The following is a 27,060-nucleotide window of genomic DNA, read 5'->3' on the forward strand; positions in this document are numbered from 1 at the left end:
GTCATCATCCCCTAACAAACTATCCCAGTATGTCATCGATCACGCCAGAAGAGATTGTCTTAAGATGTCGTCATCCAATTTTAAGGATGTCGTCATGCCATATTAAATTATGACGATATGTCGTCATCCTACTTTGAGGATGTCGTCATCCCCCAACAAATTATCTCAGGATGTCGTCATCTTGCCTGCATTTTGTCGTCATCCCGAGATGAAATAAGTCAGTATCTGAACAAGTCGGATGGCACTTCCAGAGCTCCGTAGTTAGCAACCTGTCTACAGGGGCAACAGGGCCAAACTCTTTACACTGACACCCCCCCCCCCCCCCCCCCCCCCCCCCACACACACACACACACACACAACAAATATCTAGCTATAGAATTACAGGACTTGCTTATTACTAAACTTGTAACTGCTGCACGTTCTATTGGAGTGAAAGCTACGTGATGTCCGTGGAGGAATTCTGGAATTTTAGACCTTGATTGAACTCCGTACTACGGAAGTGTATTTAGGACATGACCAAAAAAAAAATCCGGCCCTCTATTTCGCCCGGGCGGATTACTATTTCGCCTGTGCAGATTACTAATTCGCCCGGGCGAATTATTATTTCGCCCATGCGGATTACTAATTCGCCCGGGCGAATTACTATGTCGCCCGGGCGGTTTACTATTTCGCCCGGGCGGATTACTAATTCACCCAGGCAAATTACTATTTCGCCCGGACGGATTACCAATTCGCCCGGGCGAATTAGTAGTCTGCCCGGCCGGGAGAATTAGTAATCTGCCCTGGCGAATTAGTAGTCTGCCCGGGCGAAATAGTAATCCGCCCGGGCGAAATAGTAATCCGCCCGGGCGAAATAGTAATCCACCCGGGCGAAGTAGTGGGCCTAAAAATATTTTCGGTCATGTCCTAAATTCGTTTCCGTAACTCCGATACTTGTTTAGCTTAAAAAACGGCTACGTGTAGGTCACAGCCGCGGCAAACACAAGAAGACAAACAAAAGAACGAATAACTTCGAAAAAGAGTGCGGGAAAATCCTTGTACATTATGACTCACAACAGTGGAGATAATAATAACCTCTATTACGAAGGCTCATGAAAATGCCAATCAAATTGAACAAGGCGGAAGCACACGTACACCCATCGTGATAACCACCCGGGAATATACATCCGGGTGTGCGTCTATATAAACTGGGGCAAACTTGTAAGAGCATCTCATTGCTGGAGTTGTTTTGTATAAACCCGGCTCACATTTTAGTTTGTGTTCGAATAAAACTGTTTCCTTCTTTCAACTTGTAGATGCAACCATACAACCTTGTAAAAAAAAATGAAGGGTTTCTTTTTTTGTTTGCTGTTTGCCTGTACCATCATCGGTAAGTGTATCGAATTTTATTTTCTTCTTCCTTTCCCTTGTTTTTTTCTTCCAGCATTCGTACGATCCATCAAAAGAATTAAATGACTCAAGAAACGCCATAGTTTTTTCCTTTTCTTGTTTAAAGGGCTGCTGCAATGGAATTTTTTTCAGAGTACTATATATGCAATGTACATAATTTGTACACGCACTTCCCCCAGCACGTTTGCTTATGGTGTGAATCGTGGATTTCTTTCTGTTTCTCTTCTTCATTCCATTGTTTGTACTCGAATTTGATTTTGTACGCGTTTTCTGATCGAGGTCGTCCTCGATTTGACTCCTGTCGACTGTCCGCGATTACTCGATGACGCTCCACACGTCATGTGTGTCCTCGATTTACACCATAAACAAACCCCGTGTGAGCCGGCGGAGAGGCACAGCCCCTGCATCCGACATCACGTGTGTATATGATGTCCACCCAATCATTGACCTATCGCGCTATATAGAATCGCGTTAGAATCGCGTTAGAATCGCGTCAACGCAGCTTGTGAACAATTGTCCAATTACATGATATACAAATGGACGCGGAACGCGCAAAATCTGAAACATAAAAAATTGGTGTACATGTACACAAATTCCATAAGGTTGTTTAAGGGGCGTGGCTAACTCGCAATTCCAATTGTACACGGGCTGGGACTGTCACATAGGGGCAGTGCATGTGCGCGCACAATAAAGTGTATCCGGTTCGTTAGTGTGACGTCAGTTCATTTTAAACCACGCCCAATGGTAATGGACCGATCTAGTAAGCCCCGCCCAATGCGCACTGGGCAAATTAACACATGCTCCTCTCCATGATCCAATGCCACACTGCATTTTCCTGCCGCGCGCATCATACGCGCGTGCACGCATGTCGGACATAAATCACGGCTGTGATTGGTCTGAACACCATTGGGCGGTGCTAACTGGATCGGTCCATTAAGCAGCACTGGAACATTGGAACCGGAAACTATAACGCAACTTAGTCATCCAATGGGCGTCAGTATGACGTATTTACTAACGAACCGGATGTAGGCCTATGTACGGTATCTGCGAGCTTCGTGTGTGTGTGGGGGGGGGGGGGTGTACAGGCATTACATTCACTGTGTGGACTTCCGAACAAAAGATGTCCACATAAACCAGGTAGAGGAGACACTGTGCGGACTTGGGCAAGTCCACACAGTGTTTCCCAATTTCTGGAAAACAGGTTTAGAGGCATTTTTGGGTTAGGTTTATCGGTAGCAGAATGAAGAGAAACACTAAAGGGAATCATAGAAAAAACAATTGGGTTGAAAGAGTTTTCACAGTTTGAGAAAAATGATTTTTTTTCACTGGTTTTTCTTTACTACACGAAAGCAATGGAAAGTCCATACTTGGTATGTAACGTAAACTTGTGTGTGTGTGTGTGGGTGTTTTCGTCGTGTGTGGGTGTGGAGCCAGCAGGGTATGGGTACGGGTAGGCTGTGGCCAGCGATGTGGTGCGCACGCTGATACAGCAGATACACAACAACAACAAATTTACCAACAAACCAACAACACACAACACACAACGCGTATTTATTAAGTGCACGCACGTATCCACCAGTATTGGTTCTCAAGGCGCTATATGTATAGCAGCCGTGACTAAGTTAAAATTCAGCCGGACAGTTGTGCACCCTATACGTTAATATTAGCAATTTCGTTACCGCGAAAAAACCGGATAGCAATGATCATATTATTAGTTGCACGATTGGTTCTTTTTCACAGGTGCATGTGTCGGCCTAGATTGTTATTCATGCGTAGGCTCTGAAAACAGCGACTGTGCGGATCCGTTCGACAGCTCCAGCGCAAACACTGAGACGTGCTCCAATGGCAGCGTGTGCATAGTGAGTTGAAATTTATAACTTTTATCTATATCATTTTTGTACTGTGTGTACACGTACACCCAAGGGCGGATCCGGGGGGGGGGGCAAAGGGGGCATTCCCCCCTCCCCCAAACGAAACCATTTTTTTTTTATGTGACATCGCAATAAAGGCAGGCAATGAGTACACCACCATTTTTTCCTCAAAAAAACATTGGTTAAAGTGGTCAGAAATTGCCTCAGATCGCACCACAGAGCATCTAGAATCCAAAAATTTTTCGGGGCCCTTTTGAGCGGGCCCCGAACCCCACGCCGTAATTTTTTTGACCCACTTAATCATTGATGACAGGCCTCAGTCAGCCAGCCTGTTTTATATGCCGATCTTTGAACCCATGAAATTACTTTAAACCACGGTAGAGATCCGTTCACTGCAGCCGTTGACGAAAAACAAAATGTGAGGCGTTCTGGCAAAATGAGACATAACTGAGCAGAGGTTAAAATGAGAAAGGTGTTATGAAAGAGAATAAAAGTCTCCTTGCAATACTGTTTGTTGCACCTCAATCGAACATTCCATTGGCAAGCTATAGCTTCTTAAAATTCACATCATTTTGACATGTCAAAAAAGTAAAAAACAGTGTAATATAATGAAAAGTAGCGCGCATCTGCTCAACCGGAAATGTCCACACAAGCTTTAACGTGGGAAATGACCACAAAGATAGCCCATTTTTTACACTAAATTCCTTGTATCTTCAGAACGGACGGTCGCACAAATCTGGGGGTTGCAGATTATGAACATTCATTCTTCTGGCTTTAAGTCTATTTTTTTCTGGCTTGGAAAAGCAGAAAAACCACTGATCATTTTTTGTTGTTGAAAATGTGGGGTATGAGGCAATTGTCTATGGAGCGGAACAGAAAATGACAGTTTGTGAGAGACCTTCGGTTGTTTATCTCATCGTATCTCAAGAACCCAATGTCAGAGCATACTGGGTGTAGCGGTTTTGTAAAGAAGATGAAATTTTCTTTCCATTCATATTAAGCTCGATTTTATTAGTGAAGAAACCACTGATCATTTGTTCGTCAAAGTTTTCCCCCAAAGACTGGATTTGTTGCAGAGGTCAGTCTTGTGAGTGTACGTGACCTAAGCCCGCATTGTTGTGTTGGGCCGTTCCACTGACTTGGGGGGGGGGGGGGGGGGGGGGGTATTACCATATTGCCGTGGATCATCATGCAGTATGTACATACGTGTACATGTCATAGAGCTGTATTATACAGCTCTATGTTACATGGCTACATGCACATGATGACCACTAATTTCGTTTAAGTTTGACGTGTATTTTCTAGGCCTCAATGTTCACTTTTGTGACAAATGTTCAGGGACTTGCTGAAGCTTTACTTAATGCACTTATACTTGCCATTGGCACTGAGTTAGTATAACGATGTTTGCCTATTAAAGTCCAGTTTGTTTTCTTGTAAGTTGTTCATTTAACAATGTCATTTTATGCATATTTTATGTGTTTGAAACACTCGTGGTTTGCGACAAAATATATGTGAACGGATCGTTGAAATGTCAAAAAAGTTAGACAAAGGCTGCTTGCTAGACAACTTAGGGCGGATCCAGAACACAATTTTTTTTTGGGGGGGGGGCCAAAAAAAATTTTGGTTCCCCCAAAAAGTGGGTCAAAGAAATTACGGCGTGGGGGTTCGGGGCCCGCTTAAGGGTCCCGAAAAATGTTTGGATTCTAGATGCTCTGTGGTGCGATCTGAGGCAATTTCTGACCACTTTAACCAATGTTTGTTTTTTTTTGAGGAAAAGATGGTGGTGTACTCATTGCCTGCCGTTATTGCGATGTCACATAAAAAAAATAAAAAAAATTGATTTCGTTTTTTTTTTGGGGGGGGGCCATGGCCCCCTTTGCCCCCCCCCCCCTGGATCCGCCCTTGTTGCTAGATGTATGTGGTGTATACGGAAGGACGTCCCTCAGTGTGCACGATGTACCTTTCGAGAATGGAGGATCCTATGTGGTAGGCTGGCCTGCGTGTTGCGTGTGGTATGCAAATTGCAAGGTCAATTGGACAAGCTGTGGAGCTGTCTCACACACACAGTGATCTTTTGCGCGTTTGGGCCCCAAACTTTTCATTTGATAAAAAAGGCATTTAGAGTATCCAAAAAGATGCCAATTGTTTTTCCTTAAAAAAATGTTTCAACAATATTTTACTATTTCTTTAAAATATGTGCAGTAGACATTGTATCCAAGATTACAAGTATCGATAAAAAAAAATTCATCCCCATTTGACTTTTTGCATTTCTCTCCTCTAAGGTCTGTGCCCAGTATTGTCTTATTTGGCAGAGCACCTCACAAAATGTTATCGTTACAAAGCTGACTGGATTTTAGTTTCCAGACAGCATTTTTTTTTACCATTGATGTTAAAAAAAAAATGGCTATAATCTTTTGGCAAAGAGTGGGCTGTATATATTGACGCCATTTTGGGGTGCAAACACTTGGGGGGGGGGGGAACACAACTATTGAAGCAATTTGGTAAATTTACGTTATGCTTTAATTCGGGCGATTCACAATGCAGTGCGCCACCAAGAATTTGCCACGGAGAGTTCATTTTTCCCAGTGCATTGTGGGAGATGGTCGAGAAATTCGCAGCGCGGGACATTTGAAATTGTTAGTTTTTCCCAGCCAGTAGTTTCGTAAACGTGTAATTCGAGTATACGTGTGCTCCTTTCTTTTCTTTTTATCAATATGGTGTTTTTTGTAAGGTGGCAGAACGCTATGCCCAAATCTATAACATATTAGCTCAAGTAACGGACACTCGTTCAGGGCCATGTTTTGACGACCGTAAACTTAAAAAAATTGACTCTCCATGTACATGGGCGTCGCCAGGAATTTTTCTAGAGGGGGGCAAAAAAAAAATTTGCCAAAAAATGCTTGTATTTCTCAACACATTCTCGATTTATCAGTTTTAGAGGGGTGCAGGGACATTCCCCCCCCCCCCCCCCCCCCCCCCACTCATTAAATTTACACCACTTTGTCTTCGCGCCTCTTTTTCTTTTCTTTTTTTCTTTTCTTTTTCTTCCTTTTTTTTTTTTTTTTTTTTTGCTTTTCCACGGGGGGCACAAGTGCCCCCCCTTCCCCCCCCCCCCCCTCGCGACGCCCATGTCCACGTAAAACTCTTCGTGGCGCACTGCATTGTGAATCGCCCGAATTTAAAAAATAAAAGGGGAAATGGAATGGTAACATCGTGTAAACGTGCGAAAGCTTTGGTGGCGCCTTTTTTACATTGTGCCTTTTTTCACCCTATAATGGGAAACGTTTGAGATGGTGGCAGCAAAGACACCGGTCCTTTTTCTATTATTTGCGTCATTTTGAACATCACCAGGTGTCTCAAAAGCATCCATTCGTAATCCTTAATAACCTATGCAGGTTTTGGCGAACTACGACAGAGGTCAGTTTATTCGAACCTGCAACCCGCGCGAGGGGGGCAACAGTCCCGGCTGCGTTACGAACGCTGGGGCGGCCGGCGAGAAGGGAGTGTGTAGCTACTCTTGCGAAGGCGACCTCTGTAACAACAGATCCATTGCGGACGGCGTTGCAGACATCCTGCACTGCTACCTGTGTACGTACCGCTCGGACAGCACGGCGTGGAGCCCGACTTGTCTTGACCCGAAAAATGGAAGCGTTGCCACGCTTCCATGTGACGGAGTGTGCGGGGTGAGTTTTAATTAATAAGATTAATTTAATACACTCAGTCAACCAAAAAAGAAAGTCCCCCCTTAAGACTTTTTTTTTATCTAACTCAAAAAGTACTGGGCACATCTTGCTCAAATTACGACTTATCAATACATACATTCCTTAGCAATCCAGCCATAAAAGTTGAGTGTGAACCACAACTTGCACGTATACAAAAGTGCAGTTTTCGGTATCATTCGTCATAAATTGCATAACTTTGTACACATTATCATTGTTTTGGGGCCAAATAGAGTACGGCTGGATTGTTAAGGAATTTCTGTAGGCCTACTGATCAGTCGTTATTTGAGCGAGAGGTGCTCAGTAGTTTTTGAGTTAGACAAACAAGTATTGGAAGGGGGGAGGTTCTCTTTTTTGGTTGAGTTTAAAGCGTTGGTCGAGACTGCATGATTTATCTGTGCTAGTATGCGGCACATTCCTTGTCTTTAGACCTCTGCACAGCAAAGATTTATGATGGCAGGTTCGAGGATTAATTACTCAAAACAAAACTGCGTGTTGCCCTCGAGATTCTGACGAAATGTCAGCGGGCGCATTGTATGATAATCAGGTCATAGGAAACCCGGCCGTCGTAGTATTAAAAAAAAAATGAGAACCAATTATTTTTGGCCAATAGCTTAGTTCACATTTCTGATCGAGATGACGTCACGATTTCTAAAGTCGACTCCTATAGGCCGGCGCGCTGGGTCGCATAAAATTTGCATTGCTCAGATAATAATTATCAGACGGATATGGAGAGGGCTCCGTTACGTTGGACAACGGGAGATACTCAGACCATTATAGACCATTATCATATTGTGGCTATTTGGAGATTTCCCATTCAAATCAACGAAACCAAAGCGAGGCTGGAAGGAAAAAATAGTCTGGTTCCTCTTTGCACAAAACAAATCATTATTCAGTACTGTTATTGATACAGGAAACATGACTGAAATGTCGGGCAGCATGATAAAGGTATATTCTTCGCTCTCTTCAATGTGAACAATCAGCTTAATACCGTGGTTTTGAACACTCAAGTTATAGTGTGTCTTTCGTTTTGATAATCGCTATACAGGTGACGACACTGTCGATTCGCGGAGCCGAGATTATTACCCGCCAGTGCTTCTCCGACGCCGGTGGCACGGGGGCCTGTGTGCCGGGCTGTGACGTCACAGGTCAGTGCACGACCTGCTGCTCCGATAACCTGTGCAACGGGGAGCTTGGGGCGCCCTCTACGACACCTACCAGCCAAGCTACCTCGATCAAGATCAATTTGGCGGTCCTCTCCACATGTCTTTTATACCTAACATTGCGTTAAAGGGAATGTACAACAATCGCTTTTGCTGCAATTTTCCGAAATAAATGGATTTGGAGGATTAGTAATAAGTATGTCATAGCAAATATTGTTAAATCAAATTAGGTTTTGCCCTTCACCGACGTTTTTTAAACACTGTATACTCAGTGTGTTACCTCCCGAGTGAAAGTTGGAAAAATCACTCGGGTGGGACTCGAACCCAAGACCTCCTGCTTTCTAAGTGCATATTATTGTTAAACTGCAATTTTCAGAGATGAATGGTTTGGGAGGATTAGTTATGTTATGGCAAATATTGTTATGACTTGTTTCACGTTTTGGGCTTGTAGATGCTGGAAAACAAAGAAACCAGTCATGTTCTTGTAGTCTGGTTCCTTGAACCCACTGACTATGAAACGTTGCAATTTATGGACGTTGGGTAATTTGAAGGTCAGAGAATGAGTCTAGCTGGCTTGTACCCCTTCACAGGTGTGGTGTGTAATCAATTGCGGAGAAAGTGTGCAATAAAAACAGAAGCATTTCTTGAAGAAAAAAAAAAAAATTTTCTCCAACACTGGTTGGCCGACCAGCGTTGGAAAAAAAAAACAGTTTTTCTTGAAAATGTCAGCACACCAGGAGCCACGATTTTACAAGATGCTTTAGACTGCATTCCCTAACAATCCGGTGAGGTATTTCGTGATAATTTGATCATTTCGGTTTTTTATATTTGCAAATATTGTATCTTCCCTTTAACCCTACACGGCATGCAAGTTGTGGGCCGGCTGAATTGTATGTCCCTCTGCGCATGTGCGCACACACGATTTTTATTCATGTGTGATATGTAATTTGGACTCCTATGAAATGTGATGTCTTTAAGAGGCCTCACAGCAAAAACTTGAAAACCTTTAAACCTTTTTTCTAAACATTTAGGCCGTTTTCTTCTTGGGAGTCTATTTTATTTGTAAAGTAACCTAATATAACCTGCAAAACCTATATATATTTTTTTTATTGTGCCATACATTTTTAAAAAGTTTTAAAGAAAAGTAAAAAAAAATGACCCAGAATTTACCTAGCATAATGTAAACATAATCACATTGTAAATATATTCCTCTAACTTCTTTTTTCATTATGTAGAATTCGACAGGACGGCATAAAATTTGCTTAATAAGAACCTTAAAATGTATATGACGCTCTCTGCAAAATTGAGGCTGATGTCAAAAGATGCGTTAAACTCGAGGCTAAAAAATCCGGACAGCTCGAGTCGCGAAAACAGTTTTTTTTGCAAGGGTATCGCGGGGGGGGGGGGAGGTGAAAGGGGGGAGGGGGAGCGCGCATTCCGCCCCGGCCTAATTTAGGGTTAAGGTTTCTGCCTGAAATGATATCACACTTTTGATCAAGAATATACAAAGCATATTCGCATAAGCATAAAAACCAAAAGGCACCAAAATGCTGTTAATTTGAAATTGCCAAATGAAAATTGAAAAATGAGGTTAAATGATACACACCTGTGCATTCACAAGGACTACATTAAAAAAAAAATGCATTACATGGGCTCTTGAAGTAGGCGTGATTATACTAGTTATAATAACTGTCCCAACTTCTGATGTACATTTGGTTACAAAATATTGATGACATAATAACTATCGTAAAAAGCAGTTGTACATGTAGATAAATAATAAAAGAAGTTTAAAAAAAAATCAAGTTGGAGGCTTTTTTCGTTGTATTTAATCTGAATCCTTCCAATGCCCTGGTTTTGAAAGGCGTGCCCCGTTCAACTCCGACAGCGCCCTCAATGGGCTTTCAGGCTCAGACAATAGACCAGTTCACTAATTATGCAGATTCATGCACGCATGAACAAAATAAGAAAGCAGTGAGGCGTAAGAATCCGGCAGCTGAGTTTGCCTGATTTCATCCAATTTCAAGTAGTCCATATTTCTGCAGTTCATGAAATAGAAAACCAGCAGAATCAATATAAGTATCGAACTACACTGCATGAATTTGTGTTCGATACCAGTCGCGATCGGGGGGAGGGGGGGGGGGGCGGGGGGGGGGGGGGCAACGGGGAGATACACCGCCCTGTACTATAGTATTAATAATCGTCGGATTTGAACAGCGCCACCACTGAAACCACCCCCACCTGCATTGATTTTGAAGAGCCAATTAAGTGTCCGAACAACAAAAACCTGGCATTAATTTTATGATGAAAACACCCCCCCCCCCCCTGCACAAATTCCTGGATCCGCCCCTGAATACGTAATTAAAAGAAAACATGTTTCATTTCTTGTGGCCAACAGGCTGGTCCCTGCATGATTGTATATGGAGTAACATGTTGGAGACGTCAGGTACTAGCCAATACTGACTCTATACATTCGTTGTTAGTACAAGCTTACAACGTATGCAGACAGAAACAAGATATGGGCTAGCACCTGATGCCTTACTTTAAAGTCTTGCATAAAATCGATCAAAAGGATCCCTGCCAGAGTTTAAAAAGGCGACGCCGAAAAGAAACGACGCCGATGGCAAATATGGAACACCATACGTTTGGTGAATTTTCAAGGACAGACAAACAGACAGACTGACTGACCACCAAGTGACGCATAAAAGCTCCTGCCAGTTCCTAAAAACTTCTAAGAAAACCACAACGACATAAGGGACCGATCCAGTAAGCACCGCCCCATGGTGTACTGACCAATCACAGCCGTGATTTATGTCCGACGTGCGTGCACAGAAGTCCGACATGCGTGCACGCGCGTATGATGCGCGCGGCAGGAGAATGCAGTGTGGCATTGGAGAGGAGCACGTGGTAATTTGCCCACGTGCGCAGTGGGCGGGGCTTACTGGATCGGTCCATTATAGGCTATATAGTGACTCAATGCAGATATTTAATTCCAGAAAGTTTGGGTATTTTTCTGGCCCGGCAGCGAATTTTTTTCCCCTAATATCCGTTTCCCATCTTCTGATTGGTCCATTACTTGATTGTCTATTAAATGCCTTGTTCTCCACAACACAAACCCAAGATAGGCTTTACGTCTTGTGAGGAATGTTCCTTCCTCACTTTAGTTATTTCAAAGGTAAAATGAGAAGAAGTGAAAAACGCTCACTGGGATTCGAACTCGGGTCACCCGATTAGAAGTCAGGACTACTTCCAACCAGTCCACGAATCAGCTGCCAATCGTCGGTGATTTAAACACCATTATTAAGGGAATAAATGTGTGCTCCGGAGGTTTTTATCACTCTGTTTAATACCACTTAGAGTCTGGGTGCTGATAATTACCCGAGCCGGAGGCGAGGGTAATTATCAGCACCCAGACTCTAAGTGGTATTAAACAGAGTGATAAATACCGACGGAGTACATATTTATTCCCATTCATAAATACCTTTTCGGTAAAAAAAAATCATATAATTCGTTCAAAACATCCCGATTTTGTTCAAAAAATTCACTTTATGCTTTTTGAAACATCCCTCCTGCAAAATAATGGAGTGTTCAGCTGGCGAGTAGGATGAAAACAACCCTTTTATGGAGATTGACGCGCGCGTATCATGTTCTACGCGATGTCGCGCAGAACGCACCTGGCGCGTTGCGTTTTGAATTTAGAACTATAAAATTCTAACTCCCTGGTAGTGTTGCGCATGCCTACGTGAGGATTGTGAACGTTCAACCAATGAAACGATAAGAGGCACTGGATTTTTAGGAGTCCACATTTTATTGTGACACTGGAAAAGTGTTTAAGACCAGCTAGCCATGTCTTTATCATCCGTTTAATACCGGCCACGTGACGGGCTCTCGACCAATAGGAATGGCTAAACTGTCTGAGGTATTTATGAATCCTTGTTTAATATACAACCGAATCAGTTGTCTAGAGCTTGGTCTAGGTCTGCGCCCATTGAAAATACGCGGGGACGCGCTGACAATAGACGTAGCCGTAGCTCTGGAAGCCCGTTTCGGACACGGCCTAATTCTCTGAAGCCACAGAGAGCATTAATATGCATAATGCAGAGAGAGAGAGAGAGCGCGCCCTCTTTTGATATCGTCCAATCTCATTTGGGAAACAAATATTTCGGGGCCCGGCACGGACGACCACAGTCAATATAGACAAAAAGACGTTGCCATAGCAGTGTCGATTGTTGTCATATTTATGACCCCTGCACTAAAAAAACAAGTTTCAAGTCCTCTTCTTTGCACTCACTTTTAATGGCTTTTGTGATTATCAGCTCCACAAATTGAAAACGCGATATCATTATGCATATTTATCACACAATATTTACAGACCCAATTGCTGATTAAACAGAATCAAAGTTCGGTTCCGAGTTCGTCTGGCAACCCGCCGGTCAGTAGCGAAGATTGGAATGGGGTGGACACCAGACTAAGAGATCGAGACTCAAAATACTGCACAGTCGACCTGCTGTCATAACGTAAATTTATTCACACTGGGCCGTACGTACTTGTTCCAGGTTCTGTCTGGGTTTGAAAAGTGGAATTGTTTTTAGGAAATTACCGATAGTAAACAAGGGGTCCGAAGATGGTGCAATTGTCCGTAAACGTTGACGGGCAAAAGGGGGACCAGGTGAAGAAGTCACCCGACAGCGTCGAGGTTCCGATCCCGGTGAGTAAGCCCACATTCTCGGCAAATTTGATTTCAAAAAGAAAACCGTCAAACCTACACCCCCAGCAGATCCCAATCGTAGCCAGGATGGGTGCAAGTTTTCTTTTAGTCCAATCTGACGAGGTTTCTGTGTATGTCTCGCCTGTCCGATTCCATGTCACTGTCTCTCCCGGTGTCTTCACAGTCATGTTTACCGAACAATCTGGTTTTAATGATATTCCATTATAGGTTATCGTTCGGTTTTATAAGATGATACCAGAGTTAGCTGTATATTGAGTTCTTCATGTGTTTAGGGTTACACATCTACAGGGTGTTTCAAAAAAAGGAAACCCAACTTCAAAGAAGGGGTTAGGGAAAGGATTAACATCGGTATTGGGGAACATAGGTATGCACCCGTCGGAACACAACTGTGTCAGAACATATATACAGGGTGTTTCAATAAAAAGGAAACCCAACTTCAAAGAATGAGTATGGACAGACGATATGTTTACTGGCTATAAAACTGGTATCATCTCAAAGCGTCATCTCTGTGTATTTCAATGATACCGCGTTTAGGTTTTCTGAGTCATGCGTCACTGAGCATCATTGTCTTGAAAACTGGATGCAAAAATGCAGTTGGTTCACTTTCATTAAAAAAAAAACACTGGGCAGGGTGTGCCTATTGTTACCGAAATGTATGTGAAATGGCTTGATTGAATGTTAATCCTTGGGAAAATGGCACATTGTTTTGAACGTGGCTTGGTCAAAACGAGAAAACCATGGCAAATAATAAAATCCAATTTTGAAACCAACCCGACTTGTTTTTTTTTGGTTTCTTTTTATGCACTCGTGTCTTCTTCTTGAATACTTATTCTCATGCACACCATTTGCCTGTTGTGTTTGACATGAAAGTGAACCAACTGCAATTTTGCATCAAAATCTCATGACAGTGGCGCTCAGTGATGCATGTCCCTGGAAATGTAAACAAGGTATCATTGAAAAGCATAGAGATTAGGCCTACACTTTCAGATGATACCAGTTTTATAGCCAGTAAACATTTAGTCTGTCCATACTGGTTCTTCAAAGTTGGGTTTCCTTTTTATTGAAACACCCTGTATATATGTTCCGACACAGTTGTGTTCCGACGGGTGCATACCTATGTTCCCCAATACCTATGTTCCCCAATAGCGATGTTAATCCTTTCCCTATAACCGTAAGTCTAACCCTAACCCTAACCCTAACCCTAACGGTGCACCCTACCCTAACCTTAACCGGGAGTTACACAATCTTATGCTATGGGGGTTGTCGGAACATAGGGGTGTCGGAACAGAGAGCAGTCACCGTGGTCAGTGTGCTTTTGTGTCTGCTTGTCCATCATACCTTTTTTACTTCTGTTGGTTGTTTTGTTTTTGAAGCCAATATAATGTTGTGTCGTCGTTTGTAATGTAATGTTCGCCTTCGTTGTCATGAACTTGGCGTTAGCATCTGTAAGCCACCTGTACAAATTCGATTCAACCGCTGTAAGTTACTCGAGTTGTTCGTTTTAAACAATTACCAAAACGCAAAGAAACAGATGGACGAATGAAGTTGCTAACACAGCAATCATTTGAGATCCATTTGATGACCAAACTTCTTATCTATTTCAAGGGAACTGTTGGGGGGAAATACAAATTAAGCAAGAGGCAACTCAAGATTTACCTCGAATGCTGACAAGATTTTTACGGGGTTTTAAGGATGACTATAGGCGTTAACCCTCTACCGCCTGTTGTATTTTGAATTCTTCCCTTAACGTCCAATTTTTTTGCGGAGTTTTGCTCTGTGATATTTAGGTAAATGCGAGCCCAAAAAACTTGGCACGAATAAATCGCACACTCACCATTGTGTACAATGAAAAATCGTAGGCACAAAGCATCAAGTTAATCATTATCGCGGATGTTAATTTTTTATTGTGGCACGGAGCGGTACCAGATGTCAGGCTTTGTTGACAAAAGGTCAACCATGGACACAAAAGGGCCGTCGGGGTACGTAAATAACCAAACCTGCAGTAAGCAAACAATGAACTAATACAGTTTTATGTCAGTCACATATTATGTCGTCACTGTTTTATGTATTAATTTTGTATGCGGCTTGTACACCAGCTTTACTGACAAATTAGGCAAGAAAAAAAATAATAATAATATAGTACATGAAATATTTGGCTGATTTCATTTCAACATGGGTTTATTAACAAATTACGAATGGCAGCCACAGCTGAATTGCACGTGATTTACATTTTAAAAAAAATACATTTAAAAAAAGTTAAAGGCCTACCGAGTTAAAAAACAAAACAAAATATGACATTAAATAGTAATATTAGAAAAAGTTTAAACATTGTGCATACAGATCTGACTAAAGAAAATTGTCTATATAGAGAAATACATATTATTGTTACAGACTTTGATGAGCTCCTCCAATGTTTTCGCCAGAAATAACAACATAAATTCCTTGCTAGCATTTTGTGGCCTTGGTTACTATGTTGATATGAGCATAGCAACTGAGAAAATTAGTAAGGACGTTATAAAACGTATTCTTTTACAAAAATCTCCCTTTTTTGCAAAACACCGAAACGGCTTACACACTTTCGCCTAATGTCTTAGGTGTGTTGGTCCGTCGGGCTGGTCAAAATTTTCGAGCTGCAATTCTCCCAAAGACCAGAGAGCTCAGCGTACTTTAATATTCAAGTTAAAGTAAAGGGGACGAACCTGTGTTCACAGGAACGGAGTGCCCTTTCGTTAGCGATTGGGCCATACTCATTGGGGGCCGTGGCCATGCGTCTTGTGCCCTTGAGTAAGGTGCATTACTACAATTACTCCTCTCAACCCAGGTGTTAAACTGGGTACCGGTGTAGCATGAATTTAGGTTTTATGAAATACGGACTCATTGGTGATATTGCGCATGCTCATGCATAGATAATTAGGAGGGGACCGGTCACGTGAGATGGTTTAACCAATAAAAGGGAAAAAGTGTCCGATTTTCATATGAGTCCGATTTTCATAATGACACCGGCATTATTCAATGCTGGGAAAGTAACAAACTCGCTGTGGAGGAGGTGTGGCGATCCCCCCCCCCCCAAGTTGGTGCATTTTTTTAATCACCTGTTTTGGTTCTAGGCCAAGCCCTATGCCCCTGTTGCCGTCAAGAGAGGTCGCTGTTGCTCCAAGACGGTGGTCTGCATCTCCGTAATCAGCGTGGTTATTCTCCTCGTCGTCGGGGCCACTCTGCTGGGGGTCTTCCTGAGCCGTCACAAATCCTGGGAGGACTGCTTCAACTGGGATGACACGGTGAGCATTGTCTTCTGGGAGGGGACGGGGTCAATGGCGTAAGGGGGTATAGGGGCACGCCCGCCTTCCCATCGAAACTCCCCGGTCAGAAACTTGAAATGTCAAACACAAAATGAGATTTTAATTCAATTCCTCCTCCTAATTGACTGGACTTTTGATGGACTTGGACTGGACCCGTGACTGGACTTGTGACTGGACTTGTGACTGGACTTTTGACTGGACTTGGACTGGACTTGAACTGGACTTGACTGAACTTGTGACTGGACGTGTTACTGGACTTGTGACTGGGCATGTGACTGGACTTGTGACTGGACTTCAAGTGACTGGACTTTTGACTGGACTTGTGACTGGACTTGTGACTGGACTCGTGACTGGACTTGTGAATTATACTTTAGCCGGACTTATGATGGACTGGAGTTGTACCTTGCCAACGAGTTCAATATTTCCAATGCAACCATTTCTGTTGCCAGCACCAGGATGAGGGATCTCACAGCGGCGGTGGATCCCACGGTGATGGACCACACCACGGCGGGGGATCCCACGGGCCGCACGGCAACTGGACTCACGGCGGACACGGAGGCCATGGTGGTGGGCACGATGGTGACCACGGAGGCCATGGTCACGGTGGTGGGGACGATGGTGACCACGGAGGCCATGGTCACGGTGGTGGGGATGACGGTAACAACGGTGGTCATGGAGGCGAAGAAGATGGCGGCGGACACCGGTACCCAGGTACGTGATCGTGATTTGTATGGCCACAAACAGAAGAGACGTTTTGGTTCGTTGGAATAGTTTAGTAACATTTACTTCAATCTAACAACTATGGATTGTAAAAAAGTTTTAATTGTATGGCCATCAGGGCCAAGTTCGGGCAAGGACCATTAGTCGACTAGTGGTTGATTTGTGACGTACCTTACGCCTGCGCACTGATAGCAATGTGCGAACGTCTCTAGTCGACTAGTCAAACGCTGGTCAAAATGTCATCGCAAAACTTCTGGATCCTGACTCTCTGCTAGCGTTATGGATGCGCGCGGCTATTGGTTACCAGCGAAGCAACCAACCCCAGTAGGCTGGTTCCAAATAGTCGACTAGCGTAGTCAACCATCGTCGACTAGACAGAGTTCGGGCAAACGTTAGTTAACCATTGGTCAACTATAGTCCTTGCGCGAACTTGGCCATAACTGAACGTCAGTTGTTCACGTTTTTATTACAGCATGACGTCAGATACAGCGCCCTCATTCGCCCAAAAAGGGCCTAATAATTCCTCGCGTCTGGAGTCACAGGTCTGGTGTTTGTGTTTCTGTGATACGCGGGAGTAAATAATTTATACTTCGAAATGTTTATCTTTCAGGCTACTGCATTAAGATGTCGCATTTTCCTTTTTCTTTTAGGGAACGAGGGTGATCACTTTCCCGACGGCCGTCCGTAGTGACCGAACCAGCGCCCTCTACGGCTGGTAGGCATCAGCAACAGCTTCGTAAGGTGGATCTGCCCTGCAAAATATTTTGAAGTGTTGTGTGTCCAGCTATTTGAAGTCCATTTCAAAAGAAAAAAAATATGTATAAAGTGCAGTTTTGAACTTTGATTTTTAAAACAAATTCTGGAACATGTCCAGTAACCTTTTACCTGTTACACCTGACAGTTAATAGTAATTGCGGATGCAGTCCTTAATCCATCGTTCTCCAAGAGTGATTATGAATAGCAATCGACCTATCGTTTGAAGTCATTCTTAGTGAAACTTAAATGACAAATTGCAAATTACCTAGGTAATAGGGACAGGATGAATGTCACACTTTGTACCATAAATGTAGGCTATAGAATGACCCATCTCAGCTCATTGGTGTCAGTCAGCGATGCAGCGATTGCGTAATTCAAGCAAATATATGACATGCCAAGCCTCTTTTTGATCAGCAACTCAACAAATTTACTTGAATCTCGACAACCGTAACCGGAAAAGCTCAGATGAAAAAAAAAACGATTCTGAGATGGCGTGTCATTAAATACCATTAATGTCAATGAAGGATGTTCGTAGTGCTTACCACTTTGTATCAGTAAATGCAACATTGTTAGCATATTGACGTGGCCAATACCAGCTACCAGAGTGATGTCTGTCAGTGCCATTAAATTTTTTTTTCTTCAAATGTTTCTTTTTGGTATTTTTAAATGATATTTGACGTTTTTACTGATCGAAAGGTACTTTAAACTCTACAGGTAGAGTGAAGTAGGATCGACACTATGCAGATATAGCTACGTCATACATAAATCTTTATTGCATAAATCTTTATTTAATACTCGCTCTGAAATAAAAAAATATCGGAAATTGTAGTTTTATAACTCTTGATTATTTAGGTCGTTAAAATCGACAAAGTTTTCATCTGAAATTGTATCAAGTTATTAAAAAAAATCACAGGTGCTTATTTGACAGCAGATGTTATATTATGGAATTTATCGGTTCAAGATTACTTTAATTACAGTTTTGTAATTTTTATTTGGGGCCTAGATGACTTATAGTCAATAAAATAATCAAGAAAAACTACACATTCCAGAGGGAACCTCAATTAATTCTCTAACTCAACTGTTCGTCTTTTTGTTTTATCTAAACCCTCAACTGTGTTTGTTGTATAGCTCTCGAGTTCAAGAAATTGTTGGTTAAAAGACGCGGTGCGATATACGATGGGAGAAGGGGTTAACCCTTAGCCCAGTCCATGTCCTAACCAAACACCCCCTCCACTATCCCAAAGGGAAGTAAACAATATCAATCTTTTTTTAGCGAATACAGTTCCTGAAAAATATTAGACATATTAAAAAGCCGTCTTTTGTTGTAATTTAGGACCTCCATTTTGTGTTTTATGGTTTTAATTTACACCTTGAAACACCCCCACCATCCAAAAATACCCCTTTCCCTTTTTCTGAGCAATTCTCTAAGGCCAAACAAAAAAGTCTCCGGTTTCTGGTATGCGCGCGCGTCGCCGTAGCCATCCGCGTCGGCAAAATGAAAAAGTTTTTTTTTCAATGAAAGATGATGTCTCAAAACCGCCAAACTCACTGGTTTGACTGGAATCTTGCTGCTGCACAATTTTAACGTGTTTTTAGATTGGGTTATGGTCGAGAATAAGCTTTATGTGGCCTCTCTGGACTCCGATATAATGCACTAAGTTTAGTCGGGCACCATTTGCAGTCATCAGCCGACATTTGAAGCAAAACAATCAGGTAAAAAAAAAAAAAAGCCGCGTCGCCGCACCACTTTTTGGGCAAGCTCCATACCAGAAACCGGAGACTTTTTTTGGCCTTAGTCTGTGGGTGCTTTGGAAACGATAGACGAGCTTAACCCCGTCACAGAAAATTTGGAATCGGGCGTGGTGAATTGAGAGAAGTCATCGATCATAAACACAATCGCGCCTTGCACGCACTGGTATTTTGTCAACAGTCTGACCCGCTTCAGAATTTCTCCGACAGGTGAAATGTACAAACAGACTGAGGTCGGTCCTATTATAAACAGAATTGAAAATTCCTGAAGCGACAATTGTAGCCATTGTTGGGTCTCGCTCGCGTGACTTTTGAATGCCTTCGTATACTGAATTTATTTTGGGGCGATGACTATTCAGCGATGTATGCCACTCGTGTATAAGCAAAGTTTTGGCAGTTAATATGCAATAGATTTGTTGAAGTCGCCATTTTGTTTCTAAATTCTGTTCGAGTTTGGCTGCTTAATTTGATTCTGTTCCCTGTGTTACCGGAGTGCTGCAACTAAGTGGTTCGTAGACAATTTTTTCGGCGGCTTGGCACGATGGTGAAGTTGGCCATGAATACTGCGACGGAGTTGCAGGGACAAAAACCGCCCTATCACCCGAGGGAACCGCTGCTGAACGACACGGTCAAAGTCCCTGTAAGTCATCAACAATTTTGGGATCAATTCAAAAATAACTTAATCGTGGAGAATACTCTTTTTATAAAAGGTTTAATACTTTACAAACAAGTGTATTCGTAATGCTCGCACGCCACGTACAATGCTCGTACAACACCTCTTTGTTCTAGACATTTAATTCTTAAGTTGGAAGATATCTACAATGCACAAATTGCAATTCTTTATTTAGATTATTTTCATTATTTGCTTCCAGAAAACCTAAGTGATCCATTTTTTTTCCTTTTGTACCGAGAATTTCATTCTCTCTGTACAAGACAAGATAGTCTTAATATGGAATAACCAGAGTTGATGTTGCTTCATCCAATTATCGGATTATTCTTCCAAAACTTGTCAATTCGTTTCCTACTTGTCTTAAAGAAAAATTCACTAGTTTTTCCAGGAAGCACTTGATAAAACATCTGAAAGAGTTCTATTTAATTAAATACAATGATTTCATCTGTACTAACTTGAACTGTTATACAAGGTGAGTCGAGAAAAAAAAAACCAGATGTCGGGACCATTGTTTTCGTGAAGTTCTGTATGTAGCACTTTCAAAATCTAGGATACAAAAGCCCAATTCATAAGCTTTCTTTTAGTACAAGAATCATTTACATCATTTATGTGCTTTTTAAGTTACGGAGCTTTAAACACAACCACCGTTTTCAAGTTCTGTCCACGGATCACAAAAAAGTGTGCGTTCTTTCAGCAACACAAAAACAATTCACACACATCCTAATGTGATTTGTTTTCGTTTTGCTGAAAGAACACTGAACTTTTTGTGATCCGTGGACAGAACCTTAAAACGGCGGTTGTGTTTAAAATTCCGTAACTTGAAAAGTACATGAGTGATTTGAATGATTCCTGTACTAAAAGAAAGCTTATGATTTGGGCGTTCATATCCTACATTTTGAAAGTGCTACATGCAGAACTTCACTAAAACAATGGTCCCGACATTTGAGGGTTTTTTTTAACTCACCCTGTACATGTCTCAAAGTAGCAGGGCACTAAATATATCTCATTTATTTTTCTCATAAACATGTACATCTTTATTTAATCTTGATAACTGTGCTTAAGTTAATGAAACTGTATCACTAAATAAACATCATAGTTCAAACCCAATGCAGCACTTACCAGCAGTCTGGCTGCTCCGTTGCAGGAGGGTTTTACCTCCTTGATGTAACCCCTATCTGTTCTTAGTCATTTATTTTTTTGATTTATATTTATCAACTTCTTGTAATTTATCATTCTATTTTTGTTGTACAAATGGAAATAAACAAATTTCCACTTTGTCTATAAGTAAAAAGGCAATATAAATAATAAGGACAATTTTCATAAAACTAGAAAAATTTAAAGCAAAATAAAAAAAAAACACTAGTTTCTCGTCCCCGCCCGCATTCTTTTTTTTTCTGCCAGATTTTGTTTTTAGTTTTCCCTTTTTTTTAACTGTTAAATTTACCATGTTTTCTGATATTTTCACCATGGGAAATATCTTGTCATCTCAAAATCATTGTTTTTGACATGAATGAGTAGCTATTTTGAGGTTAAAAAGCTAGTCTTGATAAGTGATGGCAATGCTGAGGAGCAGCATCCGCCGTCTTGGTAAAGCTCTCACCAAAGCAATGGATGTTTCGAAAAATAAGACCATCCGCCATCTTGTATCCGTCATTGAAAAAAAGTGCCCCTCTTTTTTTGAAAAAGTTTGGACGACAAACTAGTTTGTTTTTTTTTTGCCTCATATTGAGTCCTGGCGTAAACATGATAGTGGACATGAGCTATAATTATTTGAAACTCACAACTATGCGTGCTTGCCTTTACTAGGCCTACTGCAAGACTGTAGCATTCAACAATTTTGAGGAAAGGCATGGTCGGAGGCGATTGTAAAACAAACTCAAATAAGAGTTAAATATACAAATTGTCCCAAATTTGTTCGCAACATTTTCTGCAATGTTGGCATCGTTTTGCTGATGATTCTTAGAGTTGCTGTCGCCGTTGTTCTTGAATTTCTAGTCCGGTTTTGTTGCTGTTTCTAATGCGGTTGGCTGTCTTTTCCAGTGAGTTTTTGGTCGTTGTCCCTCGTTGTCGTTGATTGTGATTTGTTCATGTCATTGTGATAAAATGACAGTGACGTTATGGCCGCGGTTGTTGATGTCTTTATTTGTCGATGTCGTTAATGATGTTGATGTTATTTAACTTTATTTACCTTTCTTTAATAATAGACATATCTCCAGCGCCCTGAGTACCTAATTGTTGGTAGATACGTGCGCTATATAAGACTCCGATATTATTATTATTTATGCACAAACGTTTTCGTTTCTATTTTTGTTTTGTTGGTTGATTTCTTTGTTGTTCCTGTCAACAATATTCCAAAATGAAATCCTAACATTTAGTGTTAGTTTTAAAGTGCCAACTGCCTCTAGCTTTTATTTTGTCTATACCATTTTGATCCATTTTCTTTTCATGTCAACAGTTGGAGAGAGATACCGTCGTGCATATGAGGCAGGGTAATAGACGCTACCAACGCAGGCACGTAGTGGGCCTCGTCATTGCCGGCCTCATCATTCTGGCAGTTGGTGGCGCCCTTGCCGGCTTTTACTTCACGGGGCATTTTAGGACCGGCGAAGGACCAGACGACCAATGTCCCGGATGCAAATATCACGAGCCGCAGGTATGTACTGTTATAATTAAAATTATATTTTAAGCCCACAGATTCGCAGTATTTCCTGTTTAATCCATATAATTTCAAAATGGCGCATCAAGTTGTTAAGGGAAGTGTAGGGGTGAATAAGGGTAGACTGGTTCCCGGTCCCTCTATCGTCATTTGAGCTTCGGACCGGTAGCTAGTAAGGAATCCTGTAGGAATTCCTACCGGTGTATGTAAATTAGCCTAGGTCGGAATCCCGCCCCCTTGGTACAAAATCACAACGACAATGTAGCATAAGCGTGGCGAACCAGCCTACGTACTGCAAAATGGGAACAAGGCTATAGACCTTTCTACCCTTGGTTGGCAAGTGCACATTTTGCCAACCATGGGTTGCAAAACTATGGAAGGTCCAACACTGCAAAAATGAAGAAGAGTTACTACAGATAACCAAAATATTATATGATACTTAGAATTACCACATTGTTAACAAAGCTGCAACATAATTTCTACACATGCCTTTTTACTATGTATTGAAGGCGTTATAAGGACGTTTTTGAGGAATTTATACACTTTATTAGGTAATATAGTGTGCATGGTTGTGGAATTTTATCAGCACTCCCCATTGAAAATATGGTACGGAGCCCCCCCCCCCCTGCCCCTCGGAGGCCTAAGTGTCCGGAAAAAACCCGGTCTCCATTTCAGTACGCATCCCTGCAAAAATTAAAGGATCCACCCCTGCCAGCCTCCCAAAAATAAAATAGGCTCTAGAACCGCGCCTGTCCGTCACGGCTCTCATAGGGTCCGTCTGGTGACATTTTGCACAGGATCATGGATATCACGACGAACACCGCGACGGTCATGATCATGGTGGTGAGAGTGGAGGTCGGAGTGGTGAACAAGGGAAGGATAAAGGAGGACATGGAGGCGAGCGAGGTAAAAGCGGAAGGGGACGTGGTGAAAACGACGGCAAGGCTGGCCCCCGCCCCCACAAGGATCCCAAGGGTGAACATGCTCCGGATGTAGATAAAAGTAGCCAGAAAGGTCATCGTGGTGAGTGACAATTACATTCTAAACAAAAACACATCTTCACTTTGCGTTCAAATGTTTTACCTTGGAGTGCGTGTGCAAATTCGGGCGATTCACAATGCTTTACGCCCCCAAGAGTTTTCCAAGTAGAGTTCATTTTTCCAAATGCATTGTGGGAAATGGTCGACAAATTCGCAGCCCAGGACATTTGAAACTTTTAGTTTTTTTCCCGGTTAGTAGTTTTGTAAGCGTACGATTCGAGGATCTGTTTGCCCTTTTCCTTTCTATATATTATGGTGATTTTTGTAAGGCAGCAGAACGCTATGCCCAATTTATAACAAATAAGCTCAAGTTGTCTACTGACATTTCACTCATATAATTAGCCACGTCTTGTTGACCACAAACATAAACTGGCGCACTACATTGTGAAGTGGCTCACAGTAAGTGATAGCCATGGGTGAAAGTTATAGAACATCCTGTGTTTAAAAGAAGTTTCGGTCAATAGGTTCTGGCCGTCATCATCAAACTAAGGCCGTGTCCGAATCACTTGGCTAATAACACGCGCGCCTATAGGAAGCCACTAGCGTCTCGTCTCACGATGATCTCAAACAGAGAATCCATTTTTTGTACAATTATTCCCCCTATCGACTAGGTCGGTTTGGACCAAAGGGCGTCTTTGATGGTCATCCGAGATCCAAGCACCACCTTCCTCTGCCGTAACGTCGCGTCATCTTATAGGAGTGGCACCCCCGAAGACAGTTGCCTATAGCGATGCTGACAGCTACATAATGTATAATAATGATAATTATATAATCTTTTTACACAGTGTTCAAACGCAAGGACAGATTCCCATATCTGGCCATCACTAAATTTTCCCTTCGGTGACCTATCAGCCATCATAAAGTGATAATAAATCCTAAAACGCCAAATTTAGCAGGGAAAATATTGAAGTATTTACTGAAAAAAACCTTTTTCAGACCAGGCTCATAGGGTTTGTGCACAGGTTGACAAGTAGTGGCCCGATATGGGAATGTTTCCAAACGCAAATACGTGTGATGAATACTTTTATGATAAATACTTATGAAGATTTTACTTGTGAATAATATTATGTGGTTTGTTAAAATTGGTTTGGTGTATACAGGGTTAGTCAAAAAGAAAGTGACCTGGATTAATGATTTCCCCTTATAACCGCAATTACGTTTGATGCTCCAATGAAGCATGTATTATTAGAGCATGTTCTTCCACTCGTTAAAAAAATCTAATTATTGAAATTGATCCTTAATTTCAAAAGTTATGCATGTTCTACCAAAGGAGCCCATTTTTACTGCTGCCCATGAAATGCCATTTTGAAGCCTTTTCAGCTTAGTACACGCATGCATTCAAATACAAAAGTGATATCAATCATTTGAGTCAAGACTTACGCATTATTTTTACAGTCCGACATTGTATTTTGTATATTGAGGAACAATTAAATCGTCTTTAATTCTAAAAAATAATGATTGTGATCTTATCTTTTTTCCATTGCATCCAACTTTCGTTCATTCATAGAGGTAGGGAAACATCCATGTTTCACTGTATTTTAAAGGATGTTTTGATCAAACAGAAGTTTTTATCACGGGAAGTTGATAAACGAATTATTTGAAAGAAAAGACATATTCACCGCTTGACCTCGGACATCATCTCAAAACTTCCCCAATGTCATACATCTTGATGTCATAGTGGAACTTTTAACTTTGGCCTGTCCCCGAAAGGGCCCTCAATGTAATCCCACGCAACCCTTTATTCACCTTTTTGTGGTGATTCGTCGTTGTGTCAGTAAACGGCAGTATTAAAAGCCGATGAGCAAACTTTTCTCACAAATGTTTTCAATGAGCAAAGGTTGGGTACACAATTTGAACAGAAAAGCCCTAAACTGAACAGTATCTTCCTGAAATATGACATATTACAGCAACAGCGCCCTCGTCAGCCTGAAAAGTGTGGAACATTTTTAAATGTTTAAAGAAGTGCACTTTTCAATAAAATGTATCCAAAATAGGATGTCAAATAGTTTTCATACATTTCAGAGGAGTAGAAAGTTGCACAAAATGTGTTCATAAGAAGAATTCATCGCATGAACCGTTTAAGAATTCCCTTCACTCAGTTCCCCCATCTTGTCTAGGCCTACTTATAGGGTACTTCTAAGGGTTTAAAGGGAAAATACAACATTTGCAAACATCAAAAAATAAAACTACCAAATCATTTTGAAATACCTTGCTGGACTGTTAGTGAATGACAGTGTAAAGCATCCTGTAAAATCATGGCACCTGGTATACTGTCATTTTCAAGAAAAGTGGCATTTTTGTATCAATTTCCAACGCTGGTCGGCCGACCAGCGTTGGAAAAAAAAACTGGCTTTTTTTCAAACACTAGCCCCAATTGACCATCGCACTTGTTTGCAATCGATTACACACCTATGAATGGGTACAAGCCAGCTAGACTGGTTCCCTGACCTAACAATTCCCCAATATATGTAAACTTCTCTGTTTCTTCTTATATGGAGTCAGGGAACCAGACTACAGGAAAATGATTGTTTTTCTTGGTTTTTATAGCATTTTCGAACCCAAAACCTCAAAAAAGTCAGTGTTACTATATTTGCTATATATTTCCAACCCCCCAATTCCATCCATTTCTGAAAATTACAGCAAAAGCAAATGATGTATATTCCCTTTAAAGGGTGTCTACAGTGCAATATTGGTTAACCATAAAAGAGAAAATACAACATTTGCAAACCTCAAAAAATAAAACTACCAAAATCATTTTGAAATACCTTGCTGGACTGTTATTGAATGACAGTGTAAAGCATCCTGTAAAATCATGGCACCTGGTATACTGTCATTTTTAAGAAAAGTGGTATTTTTGTATCAATTTCCAACGCTGATCGGCCGATCAGCGTTGGAAACAACTGGCTTTTTTCAAATACTGGCCCCAATTGACCATCGCACTTGTTTGCAATCGATTACACACCTATGAACGGGTACAAGCCAGCTAGACTGGTTCCCTGACCTTACAATTCCCCAATGTATGTAAACTGCTCTGTTTCTTCTTAAATGGAGTCAGGGAACCAGACTACAGGAAAATGATTGTTTTTCTTTGTTTTTATAGCATTTTTGAACCCAAAACCTCAAAAAAGTCAGTGTAACTATATTTGCTATATATTTCCAACCCCCCAATTCCATCCATTTCTGAAAATTACAGCAAAAGCAAATGATGTATATTCCCTTTAACCATACAGATGCAGTATAGAGTGCTTCACGGTCAGACCAACAATTTAACTGCCCGTACTTTTCTTGGTGGATAAAACCTT

The 27,060-nt window shown here is 41.6% G+C and overlaps 3 protein-coding genes across 3 annotated transcripts; all 3 read left to right on the forward strand.

The window, feature by feature from the left end:
- The first annotated feature begins 1,190 nt into the window (after positions 1-1,190).
- On the forward strand, positions 1,191-8,326 carry LOC119725540. The gene is made up of 4 exons (XM_038196971.1): positions 1,191-1,369; positions 3,130-3,248; positions 6,656-6,943; positions 8,028-8,326. Exons 1-4 carry the CDS (start codon positions 1,324-1,326, stop codon positions 8,268-8,270), a joined length of 696 nt encoding a protein of 231 aa, XP_038052899.1. The 5' UTR covers positions 1,191-1,323; the 3' UTR covers positions 8,271-8,326.
- Positions 8,327-12,616: 4,290 nt separating this feature from the next.
- Positions 12,617-18,684, forward strand: LOC119725541 (oleosin-B4-like). The gene is made up of 4 exons (XM_038196972.1): positions 12,617-12,847; positions 15,976-16,146; positions 16,617-16,878; positions 17,538-18,684. The coding sequence occupies exons 1-4, from the start codon at positions 12,764-12,766 to the stop codon at positions 17,573-17,575; spliced, it is 555 nt and encodes a 184-aa protein (XP_038052900.1). The 5' UTR covers positions 12,617-12,763; the 3' UTR covers positions 17,576-18,684.
- Positions 18,685-19,689: 1,005 nt separating this feature from the next.
- LOC119725542 lies at positions 19,690-25,213 on the forward strand. Its single transcript, XM_038196973.1, has 4 exons — positions 19,690-20,032; positions 22,518-22,715; positions 23,516-23,741; positions 24,370-25,213. The coding sequence occupies exons 1-4, from the start codon at positions 19,934-19,936 to the stop codon at positions 24,435-24,437; spliced, it is 591 nt and encodes a 196-aa protein (XP_038052901.1). The 5' UTR covers positions 19,690-19,933; the 3' UTR covers positions 24,438-25,213.
- The last annotated feature ends 1,847 nt before the right edge of the window (positions 25,214-27,060 follow it).

Source organism: Patiria miniata, unplaced genomic scaffold (genome assembly GCF_015706575.1).
Source record: "Patiria miniata isolate m_02_andy unplaced genomic scaffold, ASM1570657v1 HiC_scaffold_19, whole genome shotgun sequence".
Lineage (NCBI taxonomy): Eukaryota > Metazoa > Echinodermata > Asteroidea > Valvatida > Asterinidae > Patiria > Patiria miniata.